We start from the raw sequence: 23,855 nt of genomic DNA, 5'->3' as shown, positions 1-23,855 counted from the left end.
GATAGGTCAATAGTTGATCAAAGAAAGGGTAAGTGAAACCTTAGGGGAGGATGGAGAATGGATGTAGCGGACTTTGGGGTTAAGAATGGGGTAAAGGAAATGATAAAATAACACAAACAAACATCAAGGAAATGAGCTTACTTGATTCCCTTACCCTTTCTTAAATACCTCAAACAAACGCCTCCTTAATGCAAAAAACCAGGCTACATTCGCATATTTATAGCTAATGCTATTAGTAAAGGTTAAAATTTAGAAGTTAAAATCAATTTTGATCAATGTAAACCAGTTTGAATAAGCTAAAGTCTATTTTTATTGATGCAACTACAATTTGTGTCTTGTTACTATGTCATAAATATTTGTTTATGACTTTCCATTCAACGAAACAGAAAAAGCGATTAACTATTAGCACTATCACTATACCTCAATAATTTCCCATCACTTTCTAATTGTAATGTTTTTCGTCCAACTAAATTCATATTTAACCGGCTAATATAACTGAAATACAGTCTACACTTCACAGTATCACGACGAATCTGATCTATGCAAATCTCGCAACAAACAAGACTAAGCATATTCCGGTGAAAAGAAAGTATAAAGGGGAGGAAAACAATTGCTCAAAAATCCCGAAAATATAAGTATGTGATTAAAGTTCAAGAAGCATAGTAGATCACGTAATGGAAATTACAAATTCCAACTACTGCAGCTACTGTTACACATCTTCAAGCAGATGCTGAATTACTGTCAGATATACTTCACCCAATTAAAAATGTTAACTTAGAACCTAAGATACAAGGGGGAAACTGTCGTCGGAATAACAAAAGAAAAAAATACCTCCTGTGCAGAAACTTCTCCCCAGATAAATAAACCCCGGTTCATAATTCACAAGGTCTTAGCTCTGTATTGTAATGAAAGCCTGGTGATGACTGAACTTCTCAGTTTCTTTCATTCAACTTTCAGATTCAAGCTGCTGGAACCTTCTTCCCGTCCTCGATGAAGAATATTGCAGATTCTGGAACCTGCAACACAGAAGACATACTATATGAGATGGGAAAAAGGCCTATTCAATGGGAAAAAATGTGCAGAAGGTTTCCTGCACTCATTGCAAATAAGCATGAAAACAGAAGTATTCAAAAGTTTATTCGCAAATGATAGTAAATTAAATGTATAATCAAAACTTTCCGGTCATGTTTGGTTTATAACGAAGAAAGTTTCATGATAGCAATTCTTTTAAAGTTAAACAACAACAAACTCCACATAAATAAAGTCTCTTACATGTTGAAAAGGAATAGATATGGTAAGGAATAAGGGCCATATACTTGACCAACTCAAATAGCAAGAAGGACGAACAAGGACTTAAGTAAGTAAGATCGCTTTAAAATTGGACAGCCACTCAGCATGTAGTAAAACCCAATGTAGAAACAAAAATAGAAGGAAGAATCATTGAACGGTGTATTACATCAGGCCAAGTGTCTGTAAGAAATTCCACAATATCATAGGCTATATCCCCTTGAACATCAATCTGCTCTTTTTCCGTTGGTCCCTGGAAGCAATCAGTCATAAGCTTTATTAGTAGGTGAACAATGTGAAAAATCGATCTGTCATTAAAATTGTACGACCTTAACAACGGATGCCCCAGTTGCGAACTTTTTCCCTAGCTTCTTTGAAGCATCACTAAGTTTAACACCTGGAATACATTAGCAAAATCAGAAACAGAACCTGAAAGCAAAAGCTGATTTGACACAATGACACAAAACGAATCAAGCACAAAATAAAAAAACAAGTCAACTTATAGCCATTTAATCAAATAAGCTTGATTAATTTTAAGTTTCCAAACACCCATATGGCACTCAAAAACCTTGATGTAAAACTTGGAGCTGACAAATTAAATTAAGGACATATCAAATTTCTTCAAAATATGTAATAAAAAAGGATAAACAGAATATATATACATATAGGGACAAGATCACATGAGAATGCTCCTTACATAAGAAATGAAAATGAATCTCAACCACACGATTGGATTAGAGTTACAACACTTGCTCATTAGAGTTATCATCCGGAAAAACTGTTTGAGCCCAAAAAAGAAAAAAAAAAAATGACTTTTTTTTGTAATTTTCTTTTTTTTTGTAATTTTCTTTTTTTTTGGAGTTACATCACTTTTTCATTAGAGTTACATCACTTGTTCATTAGAGTTATAGTACGTAAAATTCATTCTCATTTCTCATGTAAATATGCATTCTCATATGAACCGACTTATATATATATATATATATATATATATATATATATATATATAATATATATATATATATATATATATATATATATATATGCCTTTTTATTAGGAATGTTGGTTAGTGAAGCATTTAAACCCATTTAATTCCATTGGTCAGGTTAGTCAAGGAACTTGAACCTATTAATCTTTTGCACAAGCATAAACCCAACAAAAAATCAGTCATTCGTGGACCCAATATTCAAGAATATGAAATAAATAATCCTAGCAGAAAAACTCACCAAAAAGCTCCAATCCTTTCACAGTAGTGATACATTTTCGCTTATTCCGTACAACCTTCTCAATAACAACTTCTTTCCTGTCCTGCAAGTGAGAGACAATCAGAGGGAGAGTCCACAATCAGGGAGCTAAGAAACCAATTCGAGAAACAAGCTGCTCAACTCCCATCATACCAAGTGTAACAAGATGATGAAATGCTATAGTAAATATACAGTAGTGGCCCAGCTAGTTGCTATATTGATGATAGCATGCTCTACTTATTGCATCAAAAAGATTGGCATAGGACATAAAATCTTAGGAATGTATAGAAAAAACGTTGCAGTCTCGGGACAGTCAACGTCACCACATATACAACCAACCATTTCTTGTATACACACCTTGTAGACACAACATTTTGTACCTTGACCTCATTGTGATGCCTGATAATGCAAGGAACAATTGACAAATCTTCAATTTGAATTACATTTTTTATCATCTATACGTCTACTATTTTTTAATTGTTTCGTAATTACAAATTAACAAATCGAGGTCAATATGAATCCCTGGAGCTCAAAACATCCAAGGGCATTACCCACGTTAATATATATATGCCTATAGTACGCCTAGCATATAATACACCAATTACAAACACTTGTATTTGCATAAGTTGTCACTTCAAATCTCATCCATATTGTATATCTTTTGATTTGAACCATGCACTTTAGATGGTTTGATAGTCCTTGGAATTAGCTTTCCGTAAATAGATAATAAGACCAAATCCGACTTGAAATGTAAGATATACTACCTCCGTTTCAAATTAATTGTTACACTTTGACATTTTACACTATTCACAAATTGCACTTTGACCCTCGTTTGTGATTTATACGTGAATAAAAACATAGTCATGTAGGATCTTGTTAGATTCGTATTAGTATGTATTTTATTAATATGTACTTTTTATAATTTTTACAAATACAAAACTAAAGATATATGTCCTCAAAGTTTTGCATTGGCAAGCGTGAAAAGTGTAAATGTAACAATTAATTTGAAACAGAGGTAGTATAAGCTATGTGCCAACATTGTCCAGAAACTAACACCCTCGCGCTTTTTGGGTTATATATTTAAATATAAATTTATTTGGATGCAAGGCCAATTGCATTGGAGAATAGACATCTATTCCTTTTCAATGATATATTGTTATATTGGTTTAGAGTTTGAAATCAAAAGTTACAGGACTCAGAAATTTGATGTTATAAGCATAGTTTATGAAGTGGTGCATAGTTAGCATAAAGTGGCGCTTGGTGCCATCGCACACATCTTATTTGTGTACGGAGTCTGATTCCTTCACGGATTAGTAGGCAAAGTCGGTTTGTTTCTACTACAAATTAACTCTTTTGGCATCCAGAATATCGAATAAAATCAGGGGGGAAATAGCAGAAAATTTTTCAAAATTTATCTGCATATTATTATCCTTCTTGCTCTCTACACCTAACCCTAAAAACACATCAAATTTCATTCCTTTTTGAAGAATAAGATTAGTGGTGAAGCCAGAAATTTTAAACAAGGGGGGCCAATACTTATTATATATGAGTATTACATGTTTACCAAACTTTCTTTAAAAGCAAGTATAAATCCACTTTAAAGTAATCTCTTTTAATAATTGATTTTAGAGATGTATTTTAAATGAAATATCATTTTTTCTCATACTTCCTCCGTTTTTTTTTTACTTGCAACACTTTTTTTTTCATCAACTTCAATACAAAATTTGGTAGAAGAGAGATAAAGAGGAAAAAAAGAGAGGCACCATGTGATTGGAGAGAGATAGAGAGAAAGGTAAAGTAAAAGTAGAAAGTGTTGCAAGTAATTAATTATTTCCCTTTTAGGAAAGTGTTGCAAGTAAAAAAAAAACGGAGGAAGTATATCGTTTTATCAAAACAAGAAAAAGCGCAAAAGGTAAGCTAAAATTGTAAATGGATAAAGAAAGAGCAAAATGTTTGATAAATTCAGAAATGAACAAGTAAACAGGAAAAGAAATGAAGCAAAAAGAGAATAAGGGACAGTAAACATGAAAGCCACTAAAACTGTAACAACTCATTGTTGATCCCCTGAACTTGTCAGACTTTATTTCTAGCTTCCACTTGTTTTGCCACTGACCAAATCCATGAGTAGTGTTTTTTCTATGAAAGAATTAGTTTTAATCATATACCCTAGGCTAAAGAGTTGGGAGGGTGCCAATCCTTCGTCAACCCCCCCCCCCCCCAAAAAAACCCCACTAGCTTCGCTCCCAAAGAAGATCAAAAATTGTTTCCTCCCTCATAGTACTATAACATGATAAAAAAGAGTCCTTTATAATAGTGAAAGTACTATTCTGAGAGCTAATAATTCGGTTTTATTTCACAAATAAAATCATGTTATTCTTTTAATTTATTCCTTTTTTTATACAAAAGATATAATATTTTCTCGCTACTCATATTCCAGTATTGCATCTTATATCCTTGCATCACGTTGTAATTGTGAAAGGATTTATAATGTTATTTGAATCACTCATTATAACTTAATAGTTTCAACAAATTTGATTATCATGTTAGGCTTTTAAAATCAATCTAGGAGCTATTTGGCTTCAATCCCATAATACTCTTTACACTTTCTCTTTTCATGTCCCAGAAAACTCTCCATATTCCTTTTTTCAGAAACGGACCATTAATGTTTTCTTCAATCATTTGCCCACTACTAGAAAGTTAAGGTTTTACTTACTCTCTTATTCAAATAAAGATTTACCACAATATCTCCTATCAAATAAATTTTCAACAAAAAGTATCCCATACTAACTCCTATCGCATCTACTATTCCAATTAGATAATTATTGATTACTAAATAATAATTTATCTCCTAAAATTATGTACCAATTGTAAAGAGACTTTTCGAGGGAGAAGTATGTGTATGAATAAACCCACTACCAATTATTAATGTTGTAGATTGATCTTCATGGTTTTAATCATTGAAACATGCATTTTGTAGAAAAGAACTAAGAAGTCAAACATGCGCTATTGTGGTGCACATCATTTAATTAGTATTTTCGCCCCAAATCCATCTTTGGCACGGAATCATGTGGAATTATCCCTTTAGAGGGCGTTTGGTATCATCAACGTAAACGGAATGGAAAGGATTTTGATAAGGAGGAGAAATGGAAATAATAACCGTTACCTTTAATAGTTGTTTGGTATCCTAGTGGAATGGAAACAATTAAGAGGTTTATGATTGAGGAAGGAAACTTGATTTGTTTCCACTAGTTTGATAAGGGTAACAAATGGGGAAATTATGTTTCCCTCCGGAAACGGTATTTGTTACTTAACACTCATACCAAACAATTAGAAATGGAAACGCTTATTTGAATCTGTTTCCTACATCAAAAGTTTTCATACCAAACACCCTCTTAATATACATAGGTAAGATCATTATTTTTAGATTTGTCCCTATCATTGTCCCCATACGGTATTAATGGATCTAAAAGTTGTTTAACCTGTAAAACTCATTGGTGACTCCTACAAACTGTTTGTATTGGCAAAAAGTAGTTTCTCATTGTAAGTTACTCTCTAACCTTTATCCACTACCTTTCATGGACCGAGACTCCGAGAGGACGAACTTATCGGGGGGTTCGCCCTAACACACATACTATCACATGAGAAGGCCTCATTAGGAGTGATGTACAACGATTGTATTATAACCAATACCAGTGTAATTGGACCCTACATTTCACCTCAAATACCCGTACTCTCTTGGGTATGACCACTTAACCCCTGATTTTGGACCACAAATCTCGAAATTTTCCATAAAATAGTTGAGTTCACCACTTAAACACAAACTGGAACCCCCAATAACATATAATAAATCAATCTCATACAAATATGGGTCAACTTCATAGATACTTGTTTCACTTACTAATTAAAAATGTAAAGAGACATAGAGCCTTCTTTCTGTTCCCTCTACATTCCAATCACTCGTGCTACTGTAGTCACTGAGCTATCCTTTTATACCACTGCAAGACTTTGACATGACATCTATGTTTCACAATTCTACACCATGAGCCAAAGTCACTTGGCAAATTCTCCAAAAATGTACTTTGACATGACATCTATTGTTTCTGATTCTTTTTCATTTTCATAGATCTGTAAATATTTTTCATTCGAATCGAGTTTCTTCACCGACATATCGCTCCCGAGCACCCAATGAACTCGGGAACGAAATTCGCTACCCCTAGGTGAATTCGGTTTGTAGTACACTTTGATACTTAGTTGGTAAGTTGAGAATTTGGGATTATTAATTTATATAGTGTTCTATTGATTAATTGGTTGATTTATATTTCATAATTAATTTTTCAGCTGCCATTTTTTTAAATTACTATTTTCTTTCTTGTTATTTATTTCGTTGCTAAATACGTACTATAGTAGCAAGCAAAATTTTCTTTTCTAACAATGAGAATTAGAAAAAAAAAATTAACATTAGATGATATTGAAACTTTTTAACATCACCTACTAGCTACTACTTCACTTTCTTGAAAATAAGCAAATAGTAAATACTATTGGAAAAAGTTAATTAGGGACGAAAGTAAAAAAGTCAAGAAAACTAGTAAAAGTTGAAAAAAGAAGCTTCATGTCACCCATTGACTCATGTAGTCACATATCTTAGGCTCTCAGCCAAACCAAAACTTAAAAAAGAGAGGGAGAGAATTAATGCACGACTAGCATGCAACAGTTGCTGCTGCTCTCGCCGGAAAAGATTGCAGGCAGATGAGTACTCATTGCCTCGCCCTACTTAATAAAACCCCAAAAATTAACATCTTCCTATATGAATTGCGTCTTCAATTTGCAGATCTAGGGGATACCATTTGAGCCATAGATTTGAAAATTCCGCATTTCTCCTTTTATTAATCCTTCAATCATGGATGGGAGATGCCGTCAAATCATTTAGGTTGCTAATCTAGACGTTCTAACTGAAGAAACACGTTGATTTGTCACGTAAACAAACCAAGAATTGGAACGAGCAATCAAAATCGATTTCATTTGGAGAATATGAAATTATCAAAAGCGCAACACAAAAGAAAAGAAAAAAAAAGGGGGGCTGCAACTACATTACTCAATCCCACGCACAGATTTAATACATAAATACGTTAAAGGAAAAAGACTTCACAACACACAACCCTAAGCAAACAAAAAGATATATTGATGATAAATTTATCAAACAAAAAACTTAATGAAGTACCTACAGAAATAGTAATCTTCTATCTTCTTCCTAAACTAGCTGCCAGATTTTGAGAAGCATGCTTTCACATGATACATAGCCAGCTCAACAGAAGACAAGACACAAGACACACAACCACGGAATGAAATGTGAGGAGGGCCATCCCAGGGCCACATAATGTCAAGGAATCCTGGCTCGTATCAACTGTTAGGGTTGAAAGAGGGAGGGTAACAAGGATGAAGGGAGGAGGAATGAGGGGATCCAACATAAGGACACAAGACATACCTCACTTTAACCGAAACTACCTCGCAGGCATCAACCAAGGATGAAGAGTACATGGATGGCTATGCTTTGTCGTACATGGATGGCTATGCTTTGCACCCTACAAAGCATAGCCATCCATGTATAATTCTATAGATTTTGTTGATTAAGGTGTATTCTACAAAACCTGCTCCTTAAGGATCGAATACGTATTCCAGATCATACCCAATATTGGATTGAGTCGACACAAGATACAAACATACTAACATGGGTCTGAGTATCACAAAGGGAGATCTAAAACGGATGGAAATGACATAATTGTTTGGAGATAAAGAAAAGGATGAGGTAGGCAAAAAAAATCATGAAAAATTCTCCACCATAATCCCCTTCCCAGTCCACCCCCAGAAATAAAAGGAACAAAAGAAAAAAATAGAGGGCCTTCAGGTCTAGAAATAGATACTTACCCCTGATAAACCTTGCAATCTAAGATAAAGTGGTATATTCCCTCCTTAGCACTCATCCCGAATTCCCAATTGGAATCATCCATAATCCTTATATATGGTGCACCTCCGATAATGACCTAAACTATCAAGATACTTGTAAAATTTAAATTATGTTCGGTTCATGGCTAACTCTGTCATAAAGTTGATTGCTAAGGCTACAAAATCACGTGACTTCAATCTCGTGTGGCCAAGTATCAACCTTATAAACTCCCTTTTCCTTGTTGAGCACATATAATGCAAACCATTATTTGTACCAAGTCCCAACGTATAGAAAAGCTCAAAAGGCGAATCAGGGTGATTTTAAAGTGTAGCGCAACAGAGGAAATTATTTCAAAAAAATCGATAATGGCCTTGGATGCGCTATTTGTGCCTCGTGTGCCTCTTTGAAATCGCTTCCCCTAACAAAAAAATGCTTGATCAAAACGCCTTGTACCTCGGAGTCGGGATAGCCTTTTTATACACTGATCTGTTCTATCAAGCATGCATTTAAAATAGAAAGTGGATCACATTTTTCAGAATAGAAAGTGGATTGCATTTTAGCCAGTCAACCTCATCAGAGAAAGCTAAAAGCTAAACCAAAATAATGCAATTCAAACACTATACTCATACCCCTCCAAAGATCAAGTTCTTCCTTTGGCGTGGCGACTCGCGAGACCACCTTCCTCATAAAAATCTCTTGTTCATTAGAAAAATCATCTCCCTTCCTACATGTCTGTGATGTGGCTATGAAAAGAAAAATACCCTCCACATTCTTAGAGAATGTCATACCTTTATGCAAACATGGCTTGTTCTCCTCCGGACCCTCAACTCTTGGATGGAAGCCTTCCAATTTGGCTAGAAAAGAACCTAGCGAGTAATGCTCTAGTGTTAGTCCATGGCCTCCATTGGAGTTATTTATTCCCTTGGGTGTGCTTTGAGATATGGAAAGCCCAAAACCTTGCGGTGTTTAAGGGTAAATCGGTAGCCCAAGCCTCACATATCACTTTCCTTGCACGCAAGCAAGCGAGTGAATTTATCAACCTCACATCCAAGCCCCCTGCCGAACCCCTCCTCATCACCCCTACACATGGTAACATCCCCCTCAATGTGTTATCAAACTATAGGGACCCTACTCATAAGATCTATACCGATGCCTCATTTACCAATATTTATGACCCGGTGGGTTTGGGTGGCATGATCAGAGATCCTCAAGGTCTTTTGGTTTTCGGTTTCTACAAAATGACATATGCTATGAGTTCTTTGAGTGTTGAGCTACTTGGTATTAGGGAATGACTCCAACTTGTGTTGGATCACAACTTCCTGCATTGCATTTTGTAAACTGCTTGTTTGCAGGCAAAGCAGAGTCTCCGGGAGGATGGACTCCAAACTAACCTGTGTGTAAACATTCTTAACAAATGCAGGGAGATGTGCTGGCATTTCAACAAGATTGACATTGTCCACATGCCTAGGAGATACAACCGGACGGCGGATTTATTAGCCAAGGAGGCTAGGAAGCTAAAGGATTGCATGAATGCAACTAGGAGATTCCTCCATCATCCCTATTTTTTGTATGAACACATACCTCTCGTATTGTTATAACTCTTAATCTTTTCGCATTTTTCACCGGAAAAAAAAAATAAAACACTATACTCATAAATGGAGCTAAGGGTACTTTAAGGAACTAAACTTTTCACAAAGCATAGAGTTAATGACCTCATTCATTGAGGTTACATGATAATTACCACATCAAAGAAAGATTGTATATACTTCCTCCATTTCACAATAAGTGAAACATAGAGAAAGTACACACATATCAAGGAATATAGAGAAAGAAAGTTGGGACCACAATAAAGTAGAGTGATCAAACAAATAGGTTGTGGTCCTCTCTTACTTTTTGGTGGCATATTTGTAATAAAAGTGAATTTTTTTTTACTGTTTAAAGCTTAGTTTCACTTATTGTGAATATGCCAAATAAGGAAAGTGATTCACTTATTATGAAACGGAGGAAGTATTAAGCAACTGTTGCAACCAAAACAAAAGTAGATTGAAAGTAATCTCGCTAAGTAGTCAATAGAGCTAACAATATTAGATTTCTCCAATATATGTGTCTTTACGTTATAGCTTCTATAAATTTTAGCTTCAAATCAACCACGTGAAAAAAAAATCTTACATTCTTGCAATAAGTGTTGGAACAATATAACAAAATTATAGAAAAATATTGTTTTTTAGTGTGTTAGTTTATCCTTTTTAAAATCGGTGAAAAAGTTAAAGGAGTTATAACTATTATTCATTTGAAGTCTTTAACCCTAAACATCAGAATATGAGGTCTTTAACCATAAATTTTGTAAAAGTTTAGGTCTTTAAAGTACCCTTGGCTCCTGATTGATGTGTAAGAGCCAATTCAAGCAAAATTGATCCATTTCATAACGTGAGAACATGAATCTCTCAATCAAAGTTCAACAATGAAGTCGCTAAAAGACAGGAGCAGTATCCTTCCTCGTAGGAGGATTGATAGGTGAGGAATTCAAATACCGAAAATGGAAAAAAAGAAAAGAAAGAACATAGACTATCATTGGATAATCAATCCCTGGCAGCAGTTTCAGAAGACGCGGTTCATGATTTTGTTCAGCTTCAAACATATAGATAAACAAAAGGAAGGTTCATCTATATCTCCAGTTACTGATAGTTCAAATAGCGTAACTAAGTTCTTTATGTTGAATTGTCAGAAACTTTTTTCTGTTTACTTCAACATAAACAAAAAGCCATGACACCATTTACAAATCCTACTTGCTGCATAGAATATCCACACTCATTCACCACCCCCAAACTCAAGAACAAGAGAAAAAAAAAACAACAACATCATACTATTATAGCATATGCCATATAGAGAATGAGTAGCAAGCATGTCCTTTCATCACTTGGTAGAGTAGAGCATCAAAAGACATTTCAAAGCTCAGTAGAGCTAAACCTAATTAACATAAAAGATAGAAAAGAAATTATGAGTAAATTCAAAAATATTACCTTCTTCTTAACTTTCCCGCCCGGAAGTCGCTTTACTTCTTCTGGTTGAGATGTTGAAGAGCCACCTGCAAAAACGTAATTTAGTTGAGGGGCTGGTTAAAATCTAAATGAGATAGCACTTTAAGAAATCCCTAACACAAAACACAGAGGTCAATCAACAAAGTTTTGCTACATATTGAATAATGCAAGAAAAAGAGATGCCAAGTTTTGCAACTCCGGGACTTACTCTATTAAAGTACGATGTGTGCCAACACAACTGCGAGCAAAATATTTCCTGATCAAACTTTTCTTTTATAACGTACTTCAAAAGGAACTTGTCCATGTAATTTCAATCCCATCTTTAGCAAATAAATTTTTCTTCTTGCCAAAAAGAAAGCAAAATTTACTTAGATACGAGAAGATTATCAGGGCTTTTACGTTGCAAGGAGCTAAACTTAACAGCAGAGATAACATCATCATGAGTAATGGAGATAACCAATGAAGACTAAAGAGGGCACATAAAGTTAAAAGACTCCAAAAGTAGAGAGAAAGTTATTGCTTTCTCAACATATATGCCCACTAAACTAACCTACTTTTTCCATTTTACTAATAGACAAAGAAAGGAAGGACGGCACTCTACGGGGTCGACCCATATGTAGTCTTTGTGAAACAACCTTCAATCCACATCGTCTAATGGCCAAGTTGTGCCTAATACAACCAAACCTCATCCTAGGCCCAACACTTGCAAGATCACTAGCAATAAAAGTCCATTACAAGACAGTGCTCTTTTATGCTGCACTATATACAGCAACAAGCAACAGTTCCTAGTTTCCCACACACTCAACAACATTGATAGTCACATGCAATCTTGTAAAGTTGTAACTATGCTGATGAGGAAAAGGTCTTCAACCTTAAGAAACATACTACGAACAATAAACAGCATAGATGGGGTGGTTTACTCTGAAAATAAGTCAATCTCAATTCGAGTCATGGACTCTTAGAGAGCCTTGAAATGAAATTCTCAGCTAATTCAGGATCTTAGAGGAAAGAAGACATATATAAAGCCAATTGGAATAGAGTAGTTTCATTCATCCAATTCCTAGTCAATTGCCATGTCCTTATGAAATGACAACCATTTCAATATGATAACAAGAACAGGGACTTTCTTTCCGGGTCGCTTCCAAAGAGAAAATACTCATCCAATCATGGCAGTTGTAGTTTTTCCTAGGGGTGCTAATCTGTAACGCCCCGATTACTAATTTACTATTTATATAATCTACTTAGCAGCGGAATACCTATCTAGTCGCGACTCGCGGCATTACTGCCGCACCTTCGGTTAGGAAGGTGCAAGGCTACAATCATATAACATATTTAAACTTTAAGAGATATAATAGTGATAACTTAAACATTTTATAATATATTAAAGTAGACAACGCTAACGTTACTTGACCTAACAACGATAACCTATATTAAAGTATATGGTCTTACATTCTAGTTAAGTTAACCTTACGAGTTAGTAGCACTATTACTAGATGATTTTAAAAGGTGGTAATCCTTGCCACTACGCAGTACCATCGTCCCCCGCACCACCTAAAACATAAATACAAAACGTTATGAGCCGAGGCTCAGTAACAAACTACCCTAGCAACGTAGATTCAATTCAACTCATTTTATTTACAAAACAGGGAGAAAGAATAATTCATACATTTATGAAAAACAATATCCATTCAATTCACTTTAATATTCTATGATCTCATTTCATCAGTTTTTTTTTTTACTCTGGTTGGTTGCTGCAAAATCAGTCAACTCTGGGACGTCTCCCAGCCATGTGTATGCACCATTGTGCAAGGACCTGTGTCCCGAGCATTACCCTACACCAGTAACGGGCCAGTGCCCTAATAAACGGTAACAGGCCAATGCCCTAGTAAACAGCTTGGTACGTGCACGACCGCCAATCAGCTCAGCAAACCAGTTCTTTCACTTTACTTTATCATCTCTGGGACGTCTCCCAGCCATGTGTATGCACCACTGTGCAAGGACATGTGTCCCGGGCATTACCCTACACCAGTAACGGGCCAGTGCCCTAATAAACAATAACGGGCCAGTGCCCCAGTAAACAGCTCGGTACGTGCACGACCGCCAATCAGCTCAGCAAACCAGTTCTTTCACTTTACTTTATCATGTTCCGTAACTTTTAATATTCATAGGTGATAATTATTAGTTATTCATCTCAGCTCTACCTCAATAATTAAGGTAGCAAAATCATTTCATATCCTCTTTTCATAAATAATAGCTCATGACAGTTCATGAAACTCATAAAAAGTATTTATGAATCAAATCATAATAATGATCCCGCAATTCAAGAATAATCAATTCGATAAACACTTACTATCTCACAGTGTACTCATATTTCATAAATACATATGAAGGGAATTACGGGTACCTTGATTGCAGGATAGTAATAATCCTCTCCTTATGTCCTTGATATCGTCCTTACTAAGCTCCGAGTAACGAGTTCTTTTAATTTCAGTACAAGTATTTTTATGAGTTAGTAAATTAATAAAAAACATTAGTGTTAGTGCTCTTTAAGAACGATTCTTATTTTATAAGTTATGTAGTCGTAACTTATTTAACGTTCTCGTGACCAATTGGTTTTATATATAGTTCATATGATTCTTTTTAAAGTACTTATTCATAAACATAGTTTGAACTCAAATTAAAAGTATTACTAATCCTTTAATCGCGGTACTATATTATAAGCTTATTATAGTAGTTTTAACTAACTCAGATGGCTTAGTAATCATGAAATATACCCCCAATAATAGTTTTTGGGAAATAAGTTAGGTAGTTCAATTCAAACTAACTAAATTAGTCCATGAATATAACATGACAAGTCCATACAACAAGTTCAAACTATCTTTTTGGCTCAACATAGTAAAATTCAGATTTATAAACACCTAAGTTCTAGTCCAAAGTATTCTCCTAGGCTCAAACTAACTACTAAAGGTTATAAGCTTGGGCTAGAATTAGTAAATAAGAAATCAGAAATCAAAAGAAATGAGGCATCACCTCTGCTACCAAGAGCAGGGAAGACCACGAGTGGGGCGAGGGGGGGGGCTGCGAGCTCCGGCGAACGGCGAGGTGATGGCGCGGTGGTGTGCGCGTGCTGTTGGGCGCGACGAAGGAGAGAAGCGCGGGAGAGAAAGAGCGAGTGAGAGAGAGAACGTGCGTGCTGGCTGGCAGATCTCCGGCGAGTTGGGCAACTGGTCGGCGAACGACGGCGAGGTGGGGGAGCGACTGAGCGCGGCGCAGGCGGCGCGCGAGGTGGCCGACGGGGTGTGTCGTGGGGGGAAAAACCGAAACAGGGGAAAGAGAGAATGTGGGGGGTTTCCTTTTTGGGTTTCTTTAGTCACTCTTTCCGGCGATTATTGACTGAAAAATTCTGATTAGTAAGAGAAGGGAGGATGAGGATTGTTGTTGACGGTGTTCTTGGTGATAAATCTCCTTGGCTATTTGTAGTGAAATTCGAAACCTAAAATCAGTGGTTCGGAGAGATAATGGAGTAAATATTCTGAATTTTTAGCTTGAAGAAGCTATGGTGAGGAATTGGTGACATCTTTTTGGGCACATGAAGAAGGGTGAAGGTAATGGCATGTGTGCCAAATGGCCATGGTAGAGTGAAGAAGAAGGCAACATTAATGGAGTCTCTTTTTTTTCCCCTTTTTATTTTGCAAACCAAAAATCAGAATTTATTCTCACACTATCACTCTAAAATGGCTTTGTAAAATTTTGGTGAAACTCGAATATTTTGTGTCTTAGTGAATTAACAACAAAACTAACCCTCCTGTTTAACTTCGTATCAAGCCTGATTATATTCCAAAAACTGCCTTTAGAACCCGATATGGTCATTATGAGTTTGTTGTTATGCATTTTGGGTTAACCAATGCACCAGCTGTATTTATGGATTTAATGAACCGTGTCTCCAAGCCATACCTAGACAAGTTTGTGGTTGTTTTCATTGATGATATTTTGGTATACTCTAAGAACATGGAAGAACATAAGGAGCATTTGAGGAAAGTAATGGAGACGTTAGCAGAGAATCAGTTATATGCTAAGCTATCAAAGTGTGAATTCTGGATTAAGGAGATATCATTTTTGGGTCATATTATCTCTAAAGAAGGCGTGTCTGTGGATCCCGAGAAAATAAAAGCAATAGTGGAATGGCCTAGACGAACTAATGTCCTTGAAGTTTGGAAATTTATAGGATTAGCTGGCTATTACCGAAGATTTGTGCAAGATTTCTCTAGAATTGCCTTAACTATAACCAAACTAGTGAGGAAGAATGTCAAATATAAGTGGACTGAGGAGTGTGAACTTGCCTTCCAAGAACTTAAAAGAAGACTCACCACTACCCCTGTTCTTACCCTTCCATCTGGAACTGAGGGATTTGTTATCTATAGTGATGCCTCGAAACACGGGTTAGGTTGTGTCTTAATGCAAAATGGGAAAGTGATAGTCTATGCCTCTCACCAACTCAAAACACATGAACAAAATTATGACATTGAACTTGCTGTTATTGTCTTTGCCCTCAAAATTTGGAGACATTATTTGTATGGAGCCTCGTGTCAAATTTTCACTGATCACAAAAGCCTGAAATATATATTCACCCAACAAGAGCTCAACATGAGGTAACGTAGGTGGCTAGAAGTCCTAAAAGACTATGATCTTGACATTCAATGGAAAAGCTAATGTAGTTGCTGATGCCTTCAGTCGTAGATCTCACCTATAAACAATCCTCAATATAACTGATTCTCCGCTAACGTCTCCATTACTTTCCTCAAATGCTCTTTATGTTCTTCCATGTTCTTAGAGTATACCAAAATATCATCAATGAAAACAACCACAAACTTGTCTAGGTATGGCTTGAAGACACGGTTCATTAAATCCATAAATACAGTTGGTGCATTGGTTAACCCAAAAGGCATAACAACAAACTCAAAATGACCATATCGGGTTCTAAAGGCAGTTTTTGGAATATACTCAGGCTTGATACGAAGTTAAACAGGTTGGTTAGTTTTGTTGTTAATTCACTAAGACACAAAATATCCGAGTTTCACCAAAATTTTACTAAGCCACGTTTAGAGTGATAGTGTGGAATAAATTCTGATTTTTGGTTTGCAAAACAAAAAGGAAAAAAAAAAAAAAGAAAAAAAAGGCATGGTCAACTATCCATTAATGTTGCCTTCTTCTTCACTCTACCATGGTCATTTGGCACACATGCCATCACCTTCACCCTTCTTCCTGTGCCCAAAAAGATGTCACCAATTCCTCACCATAGCTTCTTCAAGCTAAAAATTCAGAATATTTACTCCATTATCTCTCTCAACCACTGATTTTAGGTTCCCAATTTCATTACAAATAGCCAAGGATATTTATCACCAAGAACACCATCAACAACAATCCTCATCCTCCCTTCTCTTACTAATCAGAACTTTTCAATCAATAATCGCCGGAAAGAGTGACTAAAGAAACCCAAAAAGGAAACCCCCCACATTCTCTCTCTCCCCTGTTTCGGTTTTTCCCCCCACAACACACCCCGTCGGCCACCTCGCGCGCCGCCTGCGCCGCGCTCAGTCGCACCCCCACCTCGCCGTCGTTCGCCGACTAGTTACCCAACTCGCCGGAGATCTGCCAGCACGCACGTTCACTCTCTCACTCGCTCTCTCTCTCCCGCGCTTCTCTCCTTCGTCGCGCCCAACAGCACGCGCACAATACCGCGCGCCATCGCCTCGCCGTTCGCCGGAGCTCGCAGCCCCCCTCGCCCCACTCGTGGTCTTCCCTGCTCTTAGTAGCAGAGGCGATGCCTCATTTCTTTTGATTTCTGATTTCTTATTTACTAATTCTAGCCCAAGTTTATAACCTTTACTGGTTAGTTTGAGCCTACGAGAATAGTTTTGGACTAGAACTTAGGTGTTTATAAATCTGAATTTTACTATGTTGGGCTAAAAAGATAGTTTGAACTTGTTGTATGGACTTGTCATGTTATATTCATGGACTAATTTAGTTAGTTTAAATTAAATTACCTAACTTATTCCCAAAAACTATTATTGGGGGTATATTTCATGATTACTAAGCCATCTGAGTTAGTTAAAACCTATGTTACTCCGACACGGATACGGGTGTCGTATCCAAGTAGGGATCGGAGGATCCGACACCCTACTCCGAAAATTAGGCCGATACTCCGACACGGTCAATAGAGTGTCTTGACCAATATTCTAGACACATCAATGATTGAAAGTGTCGGAAAAAATTTCCGACACTTTATTTTAATAAAATAAAATCAATACTAAAATAAAATCAATACTAATATATTTAGAAAATTATAAAGAAAAGAACTAGTATTATAATGTGTTTACTTGGTCTTTGATTTGAAAAAAGAAAAAAATATATTAGAAGTTGAAAAGGCAAAAGAGTTGAAAAGTCAAAAGGGAATAGTAAAGGCAGTAAAAAATTAAAAAAAGAAAAGAAAAAGAAAAGTGGTGGTATACAGCTAAGTATTTTATTTCAATTTTCAGTCTCTTCCTCCACTTCCACCCTTCATTCTTCTTTCTCTTCCACCCTTCGTTCTTCTTTCTCTTCTCAGTTCTCACTGTACAACAATGGCAGCTTGCGAAAATGTGAAGTGCAAACCGTTCTTCTTTGATTTTCCCATCACGGCTTGATCTCCTGAGTAAAAGCCCTAACAAATTATGAGAAAATTTCATAATTCGACTTCAATTAGCAGATCTAGGGTTTACAATTTCAACAAAGTAAGTAATTTTTCACCCTTTTCTCTGTGTTTCTTTCTTAGTTTTGTCAAATGGGTGTCCAATTTCCGACACTTTTCCGATACGGGTATCGACGCCCATTTCCAGGCGTGTCGCGCGTCGTGTCACGCGTCGTGTCGAGTCGACACGCGACACGCGAGGTTGAATAGGGTGTCGGAGTAACGTAGGTTAAAACTACTATAATAAGCTTATAATATAGTACCGCGATTAAAGGATTAGTAATACTTTTAATTTGAGCTCAAACTATGTTTATGAACAAGTACTTTAAAAAAAATCCTATGAACTATATATAAAACCAATTGGTCACGAGAACGTTAAATAAGTTACGACTACATAACTTATAAAATAAGAATCGTTCTTAAAGACCACTAACACTAATGTTTTCTATTAATTTACTAACTCATAAAAATACTTGTACTGAAATTAAAAGAACTCGTTCCTCGAAGCTCAGTAAGGACGATATCAAGGACATAAGGAGAGTATTATTACTATCCTGCAATCAAGGTAACAACTACTGCTGGTACCCGTAATTCCTTTCATATGTATGTATGAAATATGAGTACACTGTGCGATAGTAAGTGTTTATCGAATCGATTATTCTTGAATTGCGGGATCCTTATTATGATTTAATTCATAAATACTTTTTATGAGTTTCATGAACTGCATGAACTGTCATGAGCTATTATTTATGAAAAGTGGATATGAAATGATTTTACTACCTTAATCATTGAGGTAGAGCTGAGATGAATGACTGATAATTATCACCTATGAATATTAAAAGTTACGAAACATGATAAAGTAAAGTGAAAGAACTGGTTTGCTGAGCTAATTGGCGGTCGTGCACGTACCGAGCTGTTTATTAGGGCACTGGCCCGTTACTGTTTATTAGGGCACTGGTGTAGGGTAATGCCCGGGACACAGGTCCTTGCACAGTGGTGCATACACATGGCTGGGAGAGGTCCCAGAGACTGATTTTTGCAGCAACTAGAGTAAAAAAAAAAACTGATGAAATGAGATCATAGAATATTAAAGTGAATTGAATGGATATTGTTTTTCGTAAATGTTTGAATTATTCTTTCTCCCTGTTTTGTAAATAAAATGAGTTGAAATGAGTTTACGTTACTATGATAGTTTGTTACTGAGCCTCGGCTCATAACGTTTTGTATTTATGTTTTAGGTACTGCTGGGGACGATGGTACTGCGTGGCAAGGATTACCACCTTTTTAAATCATCTAGTAATAGTGCTACTAACTTGTAAGGTTAACTTAACTAGAATGTAAGACCATATACTTTAATATAGGTTATCGTTATCACGTCAAGTAACGTTAGCGTTGTCTACTTTAATATATTATAAGATGTTTAAGTTATCACTATTATATCTCTTAATGTTTAAATATGTCATATGATTGTAGCCTTGCACCTTCCTAACCGAAGGTGCGGCAGTAATGCCGCGACTAGATAGGTATTCTGCAGCTAATTAGATTATACTACCTCCATTTCTTAATAAGTGCAACATTTCCCTTATTTGGAATAGTCACAATAAGTGCAACCAAACTCAAAATGGTAAAAAAATGTTCAATATTATTACAAATATGCCACCAAAAAGCAAGAGAAGAGCACAACTTTTTTGTTTCATCACTTGAATTACTCTACTTTATTGTGGTCCCAACTTTATCTCTCTATATTCCTTGGTATTCCCCCACTTTCTCTATGTTGCACTTATTAAAAAACGGAGAAAGTATTAAATAGTGAATTAGTAGTCGGGGCGTTACAGAGTGATCAGTTGTTCGAGCTTGGCTCAGTCAAAGCTCGGGTCGAGTGAGCTCGATTCGAGTTTGAGATCGGCTCGAGACCTTAACGAGTCGAGCATGAGCCTAGTGGAGTTCGGCTCGAAAGCTAGCAAACATGTTCGATATATTTTAAATTACTATTTTATATATTGATTTTCAATTCCAAACTTAAACATTACTTGGACTAATAAGAGCCCAACTTCTATCCCAATTCCCAACGCCCAACCCACATGAAAAATACAAATTACTGAATAAGAAATAACAAAAGAATGAAAGTTGCTAAGTTCAGCCCACTTAAGAAATACAATTTACTGAATGAGAAATAAAAAGAGAGTGAGAAGGCTCATAACCCTAATTCGCACTCAGCACACCGCAAACTGCACACAGCACCGAAGGGCTCAAGCATCAAAGTCGGACAGCAACTCTTATATTTTCCCTTCTTCTTTACTATATAATGAATGATGCCACAGATTCTCTCTCCTCTTTTGTTTAATTTTTTTATCTTTTTCGTTATTTCATCCTTTAATAGATGAATGATATGATTGATGATGATTGTTTCTCCTTTTTTTCTTTTAATTTTTCTTTTCCTTTTTCTTTTTCTTGATTTCCTCCTTTCAAGTATGGTGAATCATGATGCATTGATGAACGATTCTTTCTCTCCTCCAATTTAAATTGTTTTCTTCTTTTTGTAATTACGGTTTTTCGAGCCAAATAGTCTATGAACCTTTCTCGAGCCAAGGCTCACTTGTTTCGAGCTCAAGCCGAGCCCAGATTTTCAAGCTCGACGAGCTTCGAGCTCGAGCCGAGCCCGATCTTTCTCCTTGTCGAGCCGAGCCGAGCCTACCTAAGTTCAGTCTCGTTTCGGCTCGTTAACACTCCTAGTTTTGCCTATAGGTCAGATCGTATAAAGATTTAACCCACCTTCACAAAAATTGAGGACCACATGAAATAAGGTACAAATTGGAGTGACCCAAACTCCTATGCGTACACAAAGTAGATATGACTATATGGCTTAAGCACACTTCATCCTCATATGATATGAGGATGAAGTGTGCTTAAGCCATAATCAAGGAGCCAAATCTCTTGAGAAATTAATAACTCCTAGAAAAAGTACACAACATCAAACTTTATGTTATTCATCAAGCTGAAGACACTGAAGAATGACTTAGCATAATGAAATTTAGTGGCAACAGCAATAAACAAAAAATAACTCTCTAATTTGGAATTCTCTACCTTTACACCAAAATGGTTACTCATGGTGATTTAATGCCTAGGATCAGGATACTCGAGTAACTCAAGGAAGCACTTTTAAACTTTATGCAACGCTTAGAACTGTAAACAAGACATAATATAATGATCCATTACCAATCCATTACTATATCATACCAGTCCGTCCGAATAATCCATGGATGAACAATATAGAAAAAGAAGACATTGCCTAACTGATAAACTCAAAGCCAAAAAAAAAGTAACATAATATGTGTCAACTGTACAGAAGCAATTGCAAATTATTTAAGAGCAAGTAAATTCACAACAACAACATCATCATCATCATCATCATCCATAGGTAGAATCTCAAAGAATTACAGCTATAGAGTGTCTTACCAGCAGAAATTGAAGTGGACTGCAGCTGATCAGACACCTTATCAGCTTCTTTAGCACTAGACTCTGAGAACCATTATAAAAACAACAGCAACAATCCAGCGAAAAAATAAATTTCAGTAGTTAATATTAAGAAATAATAATAAAAACCCAAAGTTCCAAAAAAGAAACAGAATCAAAACTTTCAGGGTTTTCTGGCGATTACTGAGAATAACATATAACGTGCGAGAAAGAAGTAAAGAAAAGATACCCAAAATCAAAAGATTGAAAATTTTATGTGGATTTATAGGAAGAACTGAATTTATACAACAAAACATGTGAAAAAATTAATGGTGAGAAAGATTAAGGGAATGAAAGAGGGTTTTGTAAGGGATTAGTACCTTTAAGAAGGTCAGGGTAAATATCAGGAGCATTTTGGATCAACCAGGGTTTGCATTTTTCAAATTCAGGTCCAAATTCACAATATTCAGCTGGTAAACCACATTCTCCACAGTATAACACCTTCACCGCCTCTGGCTTCTCCGCCATTAAAAGCGCTCTCTCTCTCTCTCTCGTTTTTTCTGTGTTGTGGCTTTCTCTCAGTGGGAGTGTACGCGAAAAGAACAAAGATTAACGCAGGGGAATCTGGTAAAATAAGTTTGGGTTTTCACGTTTTGTTGCGCAATCAAATCACCCGATGGACTTTGATAGTTTGTTCATAGAGGGAGGGGGGCGCCGCGTGTGGCCGTGTATTACAATAGTCACGCGTCGGGTCGTATTGGGTCAAGTTTGTATTCGCATAAAACTATAAAAGAGAAGAAAACTACTTAAAAATACTTAACGGCAGGCTAGATTGCAAATGTTGGTCATTTGATTAATGCACCTTTTATTATTAAAAATTGTACAAATTCGGTTTTACACTCAATCATTGTAAACGATATATTATGACCACCCCTCGTGCGGAGGATCTCCTAATATTCTTTTTCCTTACCTTATTAAAAAAAAAAGGTAAGTAAAATCTTCATGCATAATGCTTCGAAATAATCCATCGGCCCCTTTCCGCAAGGAATGTGAAGCCTCTGCATTTTGGCTCAACTATCTTAGTTGAATATGAACCATTATCTATCGATAACACACTAGTGGAAAAATAAGGAAGGGCTGCGTTAAAAAAGGCCCTTAGGGCTGCGTATTTTGACAGCAGCCCTTTCCATAGCAGCCCTTCACTTTTTAAGTTCAAACGCAGCCCTTCACTTTTTAAGTTCAAACGCAGCCCTTCACAATGAAGGGTTGCGCTTTTTACCTAAAAATGCAGCCCTTCTACAAGTGAAGGGCTGCGTTTTTAGGTAAAAAGCGCAGCCCTTTTAGACCAAAAAAAATAAAAAAAAATTGAAATAATATAGTTTGATAAAGCAGCAGCAACAACCAAAGGCGTGTAAATGCAAATCCAGAATTGAAATTAAAATTTAGATTTTTATTGATTCTGATGAATATTACAACCAAAATAATGTAATATATAACTGAAATTAAATAACAGATATAACAAAATAATGTTTATTCCAGAAATCTTACTGCTGAAAGGAAAAAAAACGAACGGAAATAGAAAAAAAAAAGGAACGAAAATAAAAACAGAAGTTAACAAAAATGAACAAAAAATGAAAAAATAACCCTAAAATTATAGATCTGAAAATGAACTAATCTGAACAAATCTGAACATTCACAAAAATGAAAAAAAATAACCCTAAAAAAATAAACTAATCTGAAAATGAACAAAAAATGAAAAAAATAAACGAAAATGAAAAAAAAAAACCCTAGAATTATAGATCTGAAGTTGAAATCAAAACACTAACAAGTGAAGTTCACGAGGAAATCTCTAGCAAGACCACCCCCAAACTCGTCGGAGGCGACAAACAAAGGCCGAAATAATGACGGCGGCCTTCGTGAAAGTCGAATATTGCGTTTCTTCGTGCTCTTTCTCTTTCATCACAACTTCATCAAACAGCAAAGGCTCACCGGAAATATGCCTTAGACGCTCATTCATCTCTCGTGTGTCCTCACTCTCTCTTCGAAGTTCGAATTTCGTTACTATTTGCTGGCGTTTCAGCGGGCTTTTCGTTTCTATCGCTTCAGCAGTTACGGGCATCCTTGGCTCCCGACGAGGCGACGACTGGTTTCTGCACTTCCATTC

At 36.1% G+C, this 23,855-nt stretch overlaps 1 protein-coding gene across 2 annotated transcripts; it reads right to left on the bottom strand.

Annotated features, from left to right (window-relative positions):
* Nucleotides 1-610: 610 nt before the first annotated feature.
* Nucleotides 611-22,448, bottom strand: LOC104909025 (translation machinery-associated protein 22). Of its 2 annotated transcripts, XM_010698200.4 has the most exons (7): nt 22,072-22,448; nt 21,695-21,757; nt 11,494-11,558; nt 2,515-2,596; nt 1,617-1,684; nt 1,457-1,540; nt 611-1,016 (listed from the first exon to the last, which is right to left on the bottom strand). In XM_010698200.4, exons 1-7 carry the CDS (start codon nt 22,217-22,219, stop codon nt 960-962), a joined length of 567 nt encoding a protein of 188 aa, XP_010696502.1. In that variant the 5' UTR covers nt 22,220-22,448; the 3' UTR covers nt 611-959. The 2 variants fall into 2 exon arrangements, with proteins under 2 accessions (XP_010696502.1, XP_057247022.1); XM_057391039.1 differs by lacking the exons at nt 21,695-21,757; nt 22,072-22,448 and adding an exon at nt 13,916-14,067.
* Between the last annotated feature and the right edge of the window lie 1,407 nt (nt 22,449-23,855).

Source organism: Beta vulgaris, chromosome 8 (assembly GCF_026745355.1).
Source record: "Beta vulgaris subsp. vulgaris cultivar EL10 chromosome 8, EL10.2, whole genome shotgun sequence".
NCBI classification, from domain to species: Eukaryota; Viridiplantae; Streptophyta; class Magnoliopsida; order Caryophyllales; family Amaranthaceae; genus Beta; species Beta vulgaris.
The sequence above is the reverse complement of the archived record's forward strand: the minus strand, read 5'-3'. Positions and strand labels throughout refer to the sequence as shown.

Coding starts and splice junctions, on each gene's coding strand:
- LOC104909025 (XM_010698200.4), bottom strand. CDS start 22,219: ATGGCGGAGAAGCCAGAGGCGGTGAAGGTGTTATACTGTGGAGAATGT. Junction 11,559..21,694: donor GTCCACTTCAATTTCTGCTG/GTAAGACACTCT, acceptor ACGTTTTTGCAG/GTGGCTCTTCAACATCTCAA. Junction 2,597..11,493: donor GCGGGAAAGTTAAGAAGAAG/GTAATATTTTTG, acceptor TCTCACTTGCAG/GACAGGAAAGAAGTTGTTAT.